Below are 13,755 nucleotides of genomic sequence, written 5' to 3'. Positions count from 1 at the left end.
AGAAGGAAATTTAGCAGTCCTACATGACTAATTGTACCCAAAATAACATTTTCAAAGAAACCAGCCAAAATAAATAGAAATTGTCATGGAAAATTCTGTTCATCTAATTTAAAAAACAATCATAATCCTTTAGTATAACAACTTTTATATGCTACAGGTGCAATAGTTTTCTTACTGGTAATTAAAAAACATCAATTATCTGGACAGAGAAGTGGTTTTTTTGAGGGGAGAGTTCCGAGTTTTCAAGTTGAGTTACTTTGTGTTCATAAGTTGCCTAAACCTGTTTGGCACATTACAATGGCGTGTGCACGCGCGCGCCTAGGTGCAGTTCACGTTCCCATGCTAACCTTAGAAGAAATTGTGAATATGTATGCATTCCCCTTTTAGCAATGCAGTTCAATGCAGCAATGCATTTACTGCGATTACCTGAAGTGTCTGGCTGAACCGCTTCAATGGAGTGGCTCGTACAGGAGGAATGAGACTCGCTAGTGATGTAACTCTGGAAAGCGGCTTGACCCGTTTGTTGCTGGGCTCCTGTAGTAGGGAGGAAGACAAGGGAAAGGAAAAAAAAAATGGGGGGAGTGTGAGCATTATCAGATAAACGTTGCTAACAGTTTTGCTGATTTTCCTAAGAAAGCATTTGTAAAAAGCAAGTCTGCAAACCCGGTATATAGTTAGGGTAGTAAAACAATAGCAGTTTTAAAAGCTGACAATGACAGATGACTCTTGGCTGGTACATACAGATCCTGGAAACAGCTGAAAAATGTAATGATGGAGAAGTTGGCATGGCTGGAAGCAGGGGAAGGGAGGAAGGTAAAGAAAGACTAAATCATTTTATTATATTAACTCATTCATAAAAGAGAAATTTTCAGCAGTGCTCTGCAGCTAATGCATGTTATGACAATCTTGTCATTGAAAGGGATATTTTCAAATAAAAACCAATTCTGTTTCTTTGCCTCTGGCACTGTCACCATGTGACTATGCAGTTAAATGTGTTTTATTCCAGAGTATATAATTTAGACAGAAATCTCTAACTGTAATTGTCCTTCCAGTGCATGTTCCTATGGAAATATATATACAGGCAAACACATTAATAACATGTTTACATATATTTAATTTTTGCATAAAATAGAAAGGAAAATTAAACAAAAATCTACCATAAAGCATTCAATTAAATGTTTTTCTTTTCGTACATACTGTTAACAGTGCTTATAATAATGCATAACAACTTCAATATAATATGCCAATTGTCCCGCCAATATTAAAAAACCCCCCCGTTAACAGAATTAGTAACACAAGAAAAAAGTGAATATAAATACATAAAAATAGAACAGTTACCCTTGGCTTCCTAACCTCCATCTGACATTTAATGGATCTTGAACACCACATGCAAAAAGCAACTTTTGACAGAAAAAGAGCCAAACCTTCCAAGTGAAGTTAAAAAACCCATCCAACATCATATTTCAAGGACATCCTAAAGCAGTTCATCTTTCTTTTTCAGCCATGCTTATAAAGTTTGTGTAGGCTTGCTATGCCTCCAATTTCCTAGACATAGCTTTAAGAAAATGAAGCATGCCTATTATCCTTCTGTTCAGAAATCCTTCTGGAAATAATGCAGATTTGTCATCCTTCTTGATACCACAAAATAATAAATCTCAGCAGTGATGATCATCATTTGTATTACTGGCAAAAAAAATTCTCTTCCATTAGTAGAGCAACAGAGGAAAGGTGAGAAGCAGCTACATATTTAATTTACTTCTCAGCAGGCAGACCTGGAAATCCATAAATGCCGGCTGAGATGAGGGACAAAGTGTTTAACCCTCTAGCAAAAATAACGTATTCCACCACACATGAAAGCTGCCATTAAAGAATTTTAGCAGCCTAAATGAAGTTACATCCTTATCTTCACCGTTGCACTGCTATTCATATTCCTTCCTTTTCAGCAACCATGTCTTTGACACAGGTTTTTGAAGGGAGTATTTTTTTTACGTCATTGCAGCACCACTAGCATCTACAGCATCTCACCACCCCCACCCCCCTCCCCCCACAAAAGAAGAAAAATCTTTGAGATTCCACCGTAACTCTTCTCTAACTGGTGGCTCTGCCATCAGCTGGTTGGTTTTTTTAAATTCTTTTTTATGATTATTAAGAATGCCAGTCCTGGTGCACAAATAATATCCCATGGCAGAGCCTGCTTGTTATGAATTGTGCTGCACTGCAGTGAAAGGACATGAAGTCCCAGCCAGAGTTGGGCAGTGTTATGCCAGCAGCACAGCTTTTGCTAGCAGCAATACCTTAGCAGCAAAGATTACTTAGGCATAAGTATCACAGCCCAAAAGCGAAATCTGGAAATCAAGACTGTGTGGATTTTCCAGAAGACAGGGAGAGGGGAATTAGGATTAATAGAAAAGATTTCTCCTTCTTAACTGCTGTATCCTTTCTGTTATCTTACAACTTTGCTGCTATGTGTATGTTCTTTGGTCAAAAGACAAAACTCATGCAAAAAAGTACAAATTTGATCTACACAATATCATAGCAATATCTTGCTTTCTGAAAGTTAAATGGTCCCCATAGTCCTACAGACCTTTTCCACACACACTGTGATCTGTTCACAATTTTGCAGTCTTTCAGTCTTAACTTATAACAAAACTAAGCCCCAAAGCCCTTGGATAATTTTCTGAGGAGACTACTGACAGCAGATGAAATCACAAAAGCAGTAAATCTGTATTTCACTGCCTCTCTGCAGCATTTCATTTGACTGCATTGCAAAAAACTTGAACGATGCTTACTGAGTAGTGTTTAAAACTAAGTAAGGAACTGCAAGTCAGCCTATCCTTATTTGAATACTTCCAAATACTGCGTGACTGCAGACTGCAGGCTAAGCACTCAGACCAGGACCTAATTTGCTCTGCCATGTGGGGCACATAAGCCTCAGGCAGCTGTGAAAATTGATGCACAGCATCAAATAACCTTGGAGAAAATAATCCTGAGTAAAAAGAGTAGAAACCAACTCCTTTCTCTTGGAGAGTGAGAGGAAGTGAAAAAAAGAAATATGATTTCCCCTTCTTCATGTCAGACAGCCCAAAGGGTCTCTGAAACCTGCCCTGTCTCCTAGCCAAGGATGCCTATAGTTCCAGGGGGAACACAATAGAGGCGAAAAACGCTAAGGCAGTATAATTTTTACTAATGTTCATGCTGCAAAACCTTACTGAAAACAGAAGTTGATGTTAAAGATAAGGAACTCCAAACAGAGTTTCAGCCACCGTCAAAAACCATTAAGCTCTTCTAGAGCTTCTCTCTTGTTGTAAGCCACCAGAGGTCAGCACTTCTCCCAGCAGTCAAAGGAAAGTTAAAGTTAGATAATGGGTTGTGAAGGTACGCCTGCAAAGGTCCTACTCCTTTCTGTGTCAGTACCCTATTTTGAGTTCCTCATGCAATATATCGTATTCTGATCTCACACTGAAAAATCTGATCAGAATTCAAAACAGCTAAATACGTAGTGCAAATTAGGAATTCAATTTTATTAAAAGAGATCAGTATTATTACAGGATTCTCTGCAATATAATTATTTAAGATAATTTCAGAAGACTGAGACTTTACACCTTTACCAAAGAGTTCTTAAAGTAAATCTTGTTAATCGTAAGTTCTTAATTATGGAGAAAGCTTTCTGAGTATTTCTAATGTGATTTTCACCCTGCATTACAAACTGTCTGGTAGGTTAAGATACCTAGCTGGAAGTGAAAACTCATCAAATTTTAAGTGTTCCATGTGTCATCTCTCTCAGAGAAATCTAACAACAAAAGCAATCAGCGCTGAGTCACCCCCTCCACTGTGGGGTATGGGTTTGTATGTAGGTTTGTACGGGTAAGGCTTTGACTGTGCAATGAAAATATAGCACTAACGGAGCAATTCTAAAACTGTAAGATGCTAATACTGAAACTGTTAGACACTCGATCACAGCATTTCTGTTGCATGGTGTACATCCATTCCCCCTCTATCTCCCCTTTCATCAATACCCTCATTCTCCAGCTGTGTCAGTCACCTCTCCAAACCAGCACCACAGAGAAGCTGAACAAACTGTTGAGACCAATGATCTGGATAGGAAAAATTTCACAGTCAAGTGCATAAAAAAGTTTTAAACAGATGGTTGTTCTTTTCACCAAGGGCTCTGCTCTTCACAACCAACAGATAAATGGAAAGAGGAGAGTGTGTGAACTGTTCTGCCTCACCCAGAGATACTGACCAGAATCTACACTTGCACATTAGTCCAATAAGATCAGGGAGCTGCATTCCAGATGCTACTTCCCAAGCCTCTTCAATTTCATTTATTTATTTTTAAAATAATAAACCGCTTGCCATTAGGAATTCCTAGTACGTGTTCATTGTTCTACTAATTTGTCTCTGAAAAATCCCTGATTTTCCAGTTAACCAGGGGTCACGCAATCATAAAATCTTTGGGGGTATGAATCTAAGCACACGGGAACACAAAACTGTGTTACTGTAGCATCTGTCCAGCATGAAGAGGCTCCGGTAAGGACATATAGTGCAGACAGAACAAACATCAGATCCCAGGTCTGTATCTCTGAGTGTCCTCACAAGACTCAGAGCTACTACAAGTCATCAGTCCTCCTTCCCTCCTGCTCCCTCACTCAGTTCAGGGAAGTTGGAAGCAGACAGGATTGTGAGATAGGATTTAGTGGCTGGATCCACTTGCAACAACCGTCACCTGTCCAGACTGGGAACTGGGCAAAGTTATGACACAAAAAATTCAGGAGTTACAAAGTTTTGCCTGACCTTTTGAAGTTGTTATTATTGGTATTAAAAAATAATTTCAGAATTTTGAAAGTACCAAATGTTAGACTGCATTTGCAGAGTCACGAAGGCTTGCCAAAACAATACGGGAAGTAAGTTAGAAAACAAAAGATCCAGACTACAGTTTGGCAGAGTTTCCAAAATGTGGAGCTGGTATATGTGAACAAGTAATGTTAATCTGACAGGGCTTTAAATTTGATATAAGGCTAAATACAGCTGAGGGAAACATGAGTGCAGGAACTTCAAAGGCTGAACAGTCAAGTGAAGTCAAATTAATACCTGACTGGGCTAGAACAAAGAGCAGATGGCTTTTGGAGGGAGCTGTATATCTGAACTCAAGATGACTTGGTAACATTTGAATTCAGAGAGCAAAAAATTAAAGCTGGAAATACTGTGTATATATGCAGCCTCAAAAAGAACTCTTGAAACTGTGAACAAACTGGTAAAAGAAGCCAATCTGTGTCCAAAATCTGGATGGTTCTCAAAACCAGACAGTGGACGTCTTAAACAACTACTATGTCCTTCTGAGAGAGGATATTATTATCATATACTTTTCTGGGGAATTTGCAGGAAGAAAGATTACAGTAATCACAATGGCATATTCACTGATTACCACTGATTTAAGACAGGAAGCTATCAGATAAGTTTCAAATATGCCACGCCTCACCATTCTTCTAATTTGGAATGAAGGACACAGTGCTCCAAATTGTTTCTTCATTGTAATTTATTCCGTAGATCCTATATACAATTATATTCTAGTATCTTCTACACTAAACTCTAACCTAATGGTTTAGACAGCTGGGAAATGCATACAGCAAGCAGCTTCAGCTATAGTGCTACCAGGAAGCCATACTCCTCTGAGTAACTTCGGCCAACTCCCTCTTCAGTAGAATCTAAGTCTTTGTGCCTTGCATAACTGAAAGAGGTGTCGCTTTTTAAAACTGTGATATAGTCATTTCAAAAGGACAACGTCTTGGCAAAAGGTAAGTTTGGTATCATTATTTTTGGCTCTAATACACACCCCTTACCATTTAAAAGCCTGAATCTTAGCACACAGCACCCACTCCTGGGGCAAACTAAGCATTCAACAGCCACGGAAGCACGTTAAAGCAGAAGATCCTTTGAAGAATTAGGCACTTACCTGAGTTCCAATGTACTGATAGCTAAGCTGATATTTTTATTTCTTCATTAGTGAAACAGGCACCTAATAATTGGATATACTGTCTCCAATAACACACTGCACAGATATGAAAGCTTCTAAGAGGCTATTTAGGGGAAGAAGATCGCACTTCTCGTGCTCTTCACCCACAAAATAAAACAAATCTTTTACTAGTATATGTAAAGAATGGAATTTTCCCCAAATTCAAAGCAGAGCGTCAGAGTGAGTTAAATCCATTTAATAATATCGATTAGTTTTCTACACATTGTCATTCACCAAGGCCACCCACAGCTTAATTATCACAGTTTGATGTATAAATTACTGCAACAAAAGATTGGGTTTAATTTACTAAAAAAACAGAAGGAAAGGAAACAAAAAAGAACTAGGCGGGGTTCCTTTTATATTGCCCCGAAAACAGCAGCACCAATGACCTGGATTAACCCATACTGAAGAGCACTGAGTAGTAGTCTAGGTGCCATATAAAAGGTCTTCATTTGCTTCAGTACCTCACTTCAAAATTCGTTCACTCTGTGCTCCTGACCAGCTTAGCCACTGATTTCCTCCCAGTGAACAGTAAAAGCAAACGTATGTTCACTGCTGGTATGATTGTTTTTCCACCCGACTCTCCCATCTCTTATCAGCAATTTCAACAACAGTCTCCATGTCGGAGAACTGGTGCTGAATTTGACAAACAAGGGAAAATATTTCCCTGAGGGGTCATCACACTTGTGTCTTCAGCCCACATGCAGCACTACTGTGACCACATTGTGTTGATTTTTCTGATTTTATTTAAAAACAAGCTCAACAAAAGGAATTTAGAGAGATTTTTAAGGCAGCCCAGAAAGTGCTGTGTGAAAACTGGCACAGGAACTTAGCATTTTAGAATATTTTAGAATTTACCTCGTTCACCTTCAACAGCAAACTAACTTTCTCTCAATTCACATACAAAACCCCTGAAATTGACAATGCTTGTTAAAAACATCCCAACTTATTGGAGTTCAACAAGTTCTGAGATAATTATTTACAGGAGTAATTCTGGATTTGCAGTTGCTAACTTTCTTGACATTTTATAAAAAAACCTGCTGGTTATTTCCCCCCCCTTTTTCTATTTGTGAACCGAGACAAACAGATAACCAAAGCATTCATTCCGTGCTATGGGAGCATTCATTAGCACAAAATGTTTTAACTTAAATTAGTCTCAAAATTTTTAACAGTGTAATAAAATGGAAGACACTATAAATTGAAACAGTACAGTAACCTTTGCTTCAAACCTAATTCACAAGCAGTGCCAGCAAACTGAAACAGAACGACTCTGTTTCAGACCTCATGTAACTGGCTAAATTTCCATACTCCTATACTTTAAAGGTTATTAGTTTTTAGTCAGCTTTATAAGGGTAAGTCAACATTTGTCATGGCAGGAAGCCCAACATTATTATTTTTATTAGGTCTGCTACTAGTTAAATTGGCCTAAGATTAAACAGTTCTAATAAATACCCCCAAAACTTGGAGTTGAATAAAAAAACACATTCAAGCTCTGTTCCACAGGATGTTATCAGTATTTAACCTTCAGCAGGATAAAAAAACCAAAACAAACAAAAAAGGTTAAAATAGAAAAAACAACCTATGTTAAAACAGAGCCTCTTAATACAGCAAACACTTAACCTAAAAATAAATTAAGCCAGGCATCTCAGGCTTTTTCACTTTCAGAGAGAAGTAAATCTAAAACTAGAACAACATTCTCAATTGTTAAGGGCACTAATAAAGACTACTTTTTAAAATACTTGCTACAGCAGAGTATTTGCCTTTGCTTCATAGTATCTTAGAAATAGTCTGATTGGGAAATTCTAGAACATTCATTCTTCTAGAGCTGAGGCTGATAGTCAAGAAAAACAAAGTAGGTGACTAAAGCAGTTCTAAGTTTAGTTCAGTGTTGCAAAGCTAACTGTAATCATCCACACAAATCCATCCTAAAACCTGGGAGAGGCATCCCACTAGTAAAACTGCCAGCATTGCAAGAACAATTTATTAAGCTGTTTAAGTAAATTGATACCTAAAGGCAACTGATCATCCAATAAATCGTGTGTATCAGTCATACCACTTCCCTTCAAAACCATAAGGTTCCATCCACCACCTGCGCTCTCTGATGGGAGCAGGAGGAGGTTTGTTATTCCTCCTCTGCCAGTCTCCACAAAACCAGCAAGCAAATAAAGCAAAATCCAGAGACACTTTGTTTTAATCACAGCTTTATAAAGAACAGGACCTGAAATGATAGTCAGGGTATAATGAAAAGCCATATAAAGAAGTGGTGAAGTACTCTCAGTTGAAGAAAATCAGCTAAAGCTTGCAACACGCTGTTGCATCATGGGTTCATCAAAGATTGGCTCCTTGCCGCAAAGAGGCTGCCCTCATTAGTCACCACCCTTAAGACCTCAGATTTCATTTGCCATATGCAAGACAGAACCACTGAAGCGTCAGTAGCATAAGGACAAGCTGCATCCAGCTCTCTTGACTGATCATTTGTCTGCAATATCCAGAAATCAATATATCTACCAGCAGTTAGGAAATGAAGGCCAATTAACAGAAAAACCTCACACTGAGGTGAATTAACACAAGTAACGGAAACGCTGAAAAACCCAGACAACTAACGTACAGTTGATTAAATTCTGAATTTCTTCTCATTAGAAGCTGCTTGTAAAGACTACCTAAGAAAGACCTCTTCCATTCTGGAAAAAACTGGATATGAAGCTGGGCTGCCAACTAACAAGCAGACATCATACGGCAAGTTACTGAATGGAAAAATAAAGGCAAGCTGTTTGTTCCAAATTACCATTAAGCAGAACAGATCAGCAATTCCAAGTGAGGGGGTTTGAACGTTTTGGCTCACTGTGGTTACACTGCGCATGAACTTACCTGAAATATATCAAAACTGCAACTTGCTAATATTTCATTAAAAATGAAATACATACATTTATGAAGATCAAAGAAAATTCATGACTTGCAGTTTATCTCATAATCTTTTGGCCCTTCTTCCCTCTGGCTCCATGCCTGGTTCTCATGTTAACGATGTGCCATGGCCTAGAGGCCTGTGGGTTACCCTTCGGGTTAGCCTTCCTGCACTCCCCACGACGAATTAAACACAGTCCTAAGCACGAGGCAGCCTAGACTTCCTGCATATCAAAACAGTGAGGATATCGGGAGACAACAGAAGACAGACTGCCAACAGCCCTGATGCCTAGTTCTAAGATTTCTGCAGTCTGAGATGTAAGCAGACATACTGGAGACGCAAAGGAATTCTATGCCACCACGGTAGTTTTTAGAGCCTAACCCCAGGCACTGTATGAGATCCTGTACAGCAGAACAGAACATCCTTACTCTGAGGAATTCATGTCTTCCTTCCCATGACTTCACGTTCAGACCTTTAAATCTCCTTCTGTGACTGTGCATGCTTTCTTACCCACTGCCCAACCACTGGCTGCGCTTCACTTTGTTTCCTTTAGAGGGGGTGATAAGGGAGTTGCTTTAACCAGTGAAACACAGAAAATGGTATGTATCATTGGGAAAGATGTGGGGCTTTTTATATCTTAAAACAAGCAAATTTCAAGTTTTACTAACTGTCTCTATTTTTTAATTATTAAAAAGCTAGAAAGAGCCCAACACCTTTGTACTGTTTACACCTAGAATTGTACTACAGTATTTTATGTGGGGTACGCAATGATGTATGTAAAAGCCTTATAATATTTCCTATATTAACTGATTCCTCAGGCATTGCAGTGTTTTGTTGCCCTTTAACTGCATTTGGAAAGAACTATGATAATTGTACTTTGACTAGAGGTACACTAGCCTTTTCTCAGAACCCCGACTTTTACTGTTCACATGCATTTTGGACATTTCATTTGTCATTGTTTTGTGACTGTGCTACTTCTATGGAGTTTATGCCAAGGAAGCTGGTGTGGCTTAAAGAAAGAACTGTAAGTAGAAAACCTCTGTTCTCTTTTGTGCCACTGACTTGTTCACAAAAACATCCCTAGTTTTGCACAGCTGCTCTGCCGGCTCCAGGCAAAGCCCAAGAATAAGGAAGAATTAATCTATTGCCAGTAAGCTTCAGCTTGTTACCCAGACACTTCCAGATGGAAATTTGGGAAAATTTCAACAGTACAGTATATGCTCAAGATTTTTGCTGAATTTCATCCCATGTAAGTACTACTGTACTTGATCTTCCAGAGTGTATTTTGTATTTGTGCAAAACAAAGACTAAAAGATTATTGTTTAATAAAGTCAGAGGAAATATTACATAATAATAAGTTCTGATTTAAAACCAAAACACAACATCTATATAGCAGAAAACCTGCTCTATTCCACATATATCAACATTTATGCACAAGTTAGGTTATTAAATAATCAACCAACTTCACATGTTAATAATTAAAATGAAATTCAGCATTTCAAAACCAGAAATTCATAACCCCCACGCAGCAAGCTACCTTTCTGGTGTAGTAACACAAAACTGTGGCAGAAGGCGCCCAATAGCTTTAGTTAGCCTTGTAAACACTAAAGGGTGGAAGAACAGTTTAATGTTACAGCTTGAGAAGAAACATAATTCCCCCCCCCCCCACATATTGACAGACTTCAAAGAAACAGGCTGCATACATCTATCCTTATAATGCCTTTTCCAAAGAGCAGTTTTTATTTCTGCTTCCTTAACCAAATCTTTGGGGTGGCAGGTGGTCTTTTCATACCCTCCTAAGACAAACAGAATGTTTAAAAGTCTATTTTCAGAATGCTGGAAGTCCGTCATACTCTCAGAAAACAGCCTGAAAGCACAGGGTGCTTTATTCATATAAAACACAAACTGAAAGATGATAAATCCAAAGCAACTGTTTGCACATTGTAATTTTGATTGGTCACATCTGTTATTAGATACGTCCTCATGCTCTAAGCTTTCATTGAGACTTTTTCTTTGAAATTTGACTATAATCAAGCTGCCCTTCCTAACTATAAGAAAGCAACACTCCAACTCCTTAGGTTTGACAATTCTATTCATTCATTAAAAAAACTTCATGCAGTAAAGACTAAAGCCGTATTTCTCTAACATTATGGTTAGTAAAATGAGTAACCTTAAGAGAACCATTTGGTACTTAACAATTCATGTTTTCCATAGATGCGTATGTATGCACACTCAGGGTGCTACTTTTCAAAAACACACAGGTTAAAGAAACTCCACTGTCATTAACTGTAGTAATTAAAACCCTTTGTGTAAAAGTACACTGAAAAGCAAGAGTGCAGCATCTTCTTATTAGTTCTTAGCTTAAGCATCACGACTAAATAGGGTCACTTGGCTTATGTTACTTGTACTTTAGATCCATTCAACTGCTGGAGATAATTAATCTTTGATGTAGTTGTATTAAATGCACCCAATTCAGTAAGTTGTCTTCAAGTTACTCAGCAAACAAGACTAATGAACAAGCTATATATTTAAGTGATAAAAACTTCCAGACAGAAACTTTATCCTTCCTCCAGCGCAGCCAGCCAGAATCCGTAAGGTCACCATTTTCTTTCCAAACAAGCACACAAAGCAACATTAACCAAAAGCACAAATTATTTAAGTTTTTCACGAACACTTATTCCTGAAACGTTCCACCATTCATGAGAAATTTGCAAATGAGTATGTTGAATTTGGGTTAATAAATAAGATTTTTAACATCACTTGAAAAGACTTCGTGCTTTTTAAGAAACAGAGTAGTCAACCTGCTGATAGGGCAGGTTTTCAGTTAGCTGTATTATTGGATTAATTTCTTGGTTTGTTACTAATGAGGAAAAGACAGATAACGCTTTAAGACACTGTTTTCCAGATTCCCTCCCAGTTCCTGCGTCAGTTTAACAATTTTTAAGTAACGGTTAGCCCTGGAATAAAATACAGGTAAGTTACTTTACATATCTAAACCAGGTATTTCTCAATTAGCTACTTAAAAGATTGGATTTAATTCCTTAAAGTGACAGATGCCAAAAATCTAGGTTCTTTGTTCCTTGCCTTATTGCAAAGGCGAGTTCAATATCTAAAGAAGGCAGTGAAGGATGCCTAAACAAACCAGGTGTCTATGCAAAGAAGCCTATTTTCAAAGCACGTAACTCTTCCCCAAATCAACACAGCTCACGCTAAAAAGACAAACAAAGGTGCAACCGTATCACCAACAGGCTCGGTACCTCCGTCTCTTTAGCTGGGCTGGTCACCGTCTGCACTTCCAAGGCACAATTCGCCCTCTTGACGGAAAGGTAAAAAGGATAATCCTTGGCCACCATCGTGGCTGCGGGAGGAGCGGTTTCGGGGGTCACAGCGGATTCTGTCCGAGCACAGAACGTGAAGACAAAGCTGCGCCTCCCCTCCCCGGCAGCTCTGTAACCGAGATCTCCCGCCTGAGGCTCCGGAGCGCACGACCCGCGAGAGCTGCGGCGCTCGCAGGAGGCAGCGGAGGGGCGGCAGGCTCCGGCGCCCAGCGGCAGGCAGGCGCCCCGCAGCGCTGCGACCCACCCCCGCCGGGCCCGCCCGCGGGGCGGGGCGGGGCGGGGCGGCGCAACTCCCCCGGGCGCCCGCGGCTGCCGGCCGGCCGGGCTGCTCCGCCCCGCGGCCGCGGCTCCTCTTCGCCGCCGCGGGGCTTCGCCCCCCTCCTGACGGCGCAGCGGTACGTTAGCAACGGCGAGGGCAAAGGGAAAGCTGAACCCCGCGTTCCTGCTAGCTTCTCACGGGGTAACTGCAGTGCAGCGAGCGTGGGGCTTTGCGGACAGCTGCGGAGCTGACAAGAAGTGCGGGGCTTCACGGCAACTGGCGGCAGTCCCGAACGGCACAGGAGTCGTGTCCCAAACACAGGCTGCGGTCCTGCGGACGGCAGCGGCATCGACATTCTGTGCGCAACGCTCTTGCTGACCAGAGAAGGAATGCTGCATCCCGTTACGCTGCCACAACATACAGCATTGCCTCCCACCACCACCACCCCCCCCCACCCCCCCGCCTTTTTTTTTTTTTTTTTTTTTTTCCTCTTGTTCACCCATATTGTTGCTTTTTCCTGTCTGGCAAGCAGGCGTTTGTTTCTTGTGTTTTTCAACTTCCACTTTTGTTGCTATTGTTTAGTCAAAAGAGCTCCCCTGCCCGCACCCCTCATTGTGACAAGCTGAGAAAGTGGAAAAATAGCTTTGCCTAACATATCGCATAGGGCACGCGGTGGCTGTGGAGCTAGGCAAATTCTCTTTGATGTCTACCTTAGGACAAAGGTAGTAAAAATTTCCTGGAAAGAAAGGGGAAGTGTTAGGGGCCCTGTCTGCGATGCAGGATCAATCTGACAAAAAGAGTATATGGGAGACAAGGAAAAGGAAACTGAGTAGGAAGCCGGACAGGGGGAGGAGGGAAGGGTATTTTCAGCCAAAGGGAAGGAGCACAACCAAGAATAACTTTACAGATTTTGAAAGAATTAACTGGTTTTAAAGGCAGATTGTATGACGGATGTTGCTTTACAAGCATTTATTTTCCTAAAGGTTGTTAGATAAATGGTGTCCTTAGAATAAGCTTAGTCAAATGGCAGACCTCATTTGGACACTTTCCTTTGACTTCACCAATATCCCAAACATATAATGTGTCTCACGCTTATCTCCTAGGCATTTTCAGGAGCAACCACAGTAGAGCCAGAGCTGCTATCCTGCTGCCTGTCATGCAGACCTATTTTGTAGCAGTCTGCTCATAAAAGAGAAAAACCCACCAGTTTCCCAACACTGCAGTTCCTGGAAAATTGTAGGAA

The 13,755-nt window shown here is 40.2% G+C and overlaps 1 protein-coding gene across 4 annotated transcripts in view; it reads right to left on the bottom strand.

Annotated features, from left to right (window-relative positions):
- ARHGEF3 (Rho guanine nucleotide exchange factor 3) overlaps positions 1-13,755 on the bottom strand; it is a 140,161-nt gene that overhangs the window by 19,003 nt on the left and 107,403 nt on the right. Inside the window, exons 1-2 of one of the 4 annotated variants that reach the window (XM_069812273.1) lie at positions 12,173-12,463; positions 427-534 (exon numbers count right to left, since the gene is read on the bottom strand). In XM_069812273.1, coding sequence (XP_069668374.1) covers positions 427-534; positions 12,173-12,268 — 204 coding nt within the window. In that variant the 5' untranslated portion in view covers positions 12,269-12,463. Of the gene's footprint in view, positions 1-426; positions 535-1,424; positions 1,617-12,172; positions 12,464-13,755 lie in introns of those variants that run through there. The other 3 variants (XM_009924832.2, XM_069812272.1, XM_069812271.1) reach the window with 3 other exon arrangements.

This window comes from Haliaeetus albicilla, chromosome 24, assembly GCF_947461875.1.
Source record: "Haliaeetus albicilla chromosome 24, bHalAlb1.1, whole genome shotgun sequence".
NCBI lineage: Eukaryota > Metazoa > Chordata > Aves > Accipitriformes > Accipitridae > Haliaeetus > Haliaeetus albicilla.
Note: the sequence above shows the minus strand (reverse complement) of the source record. Positions and strands in the feature narration are given on the sequence as shown.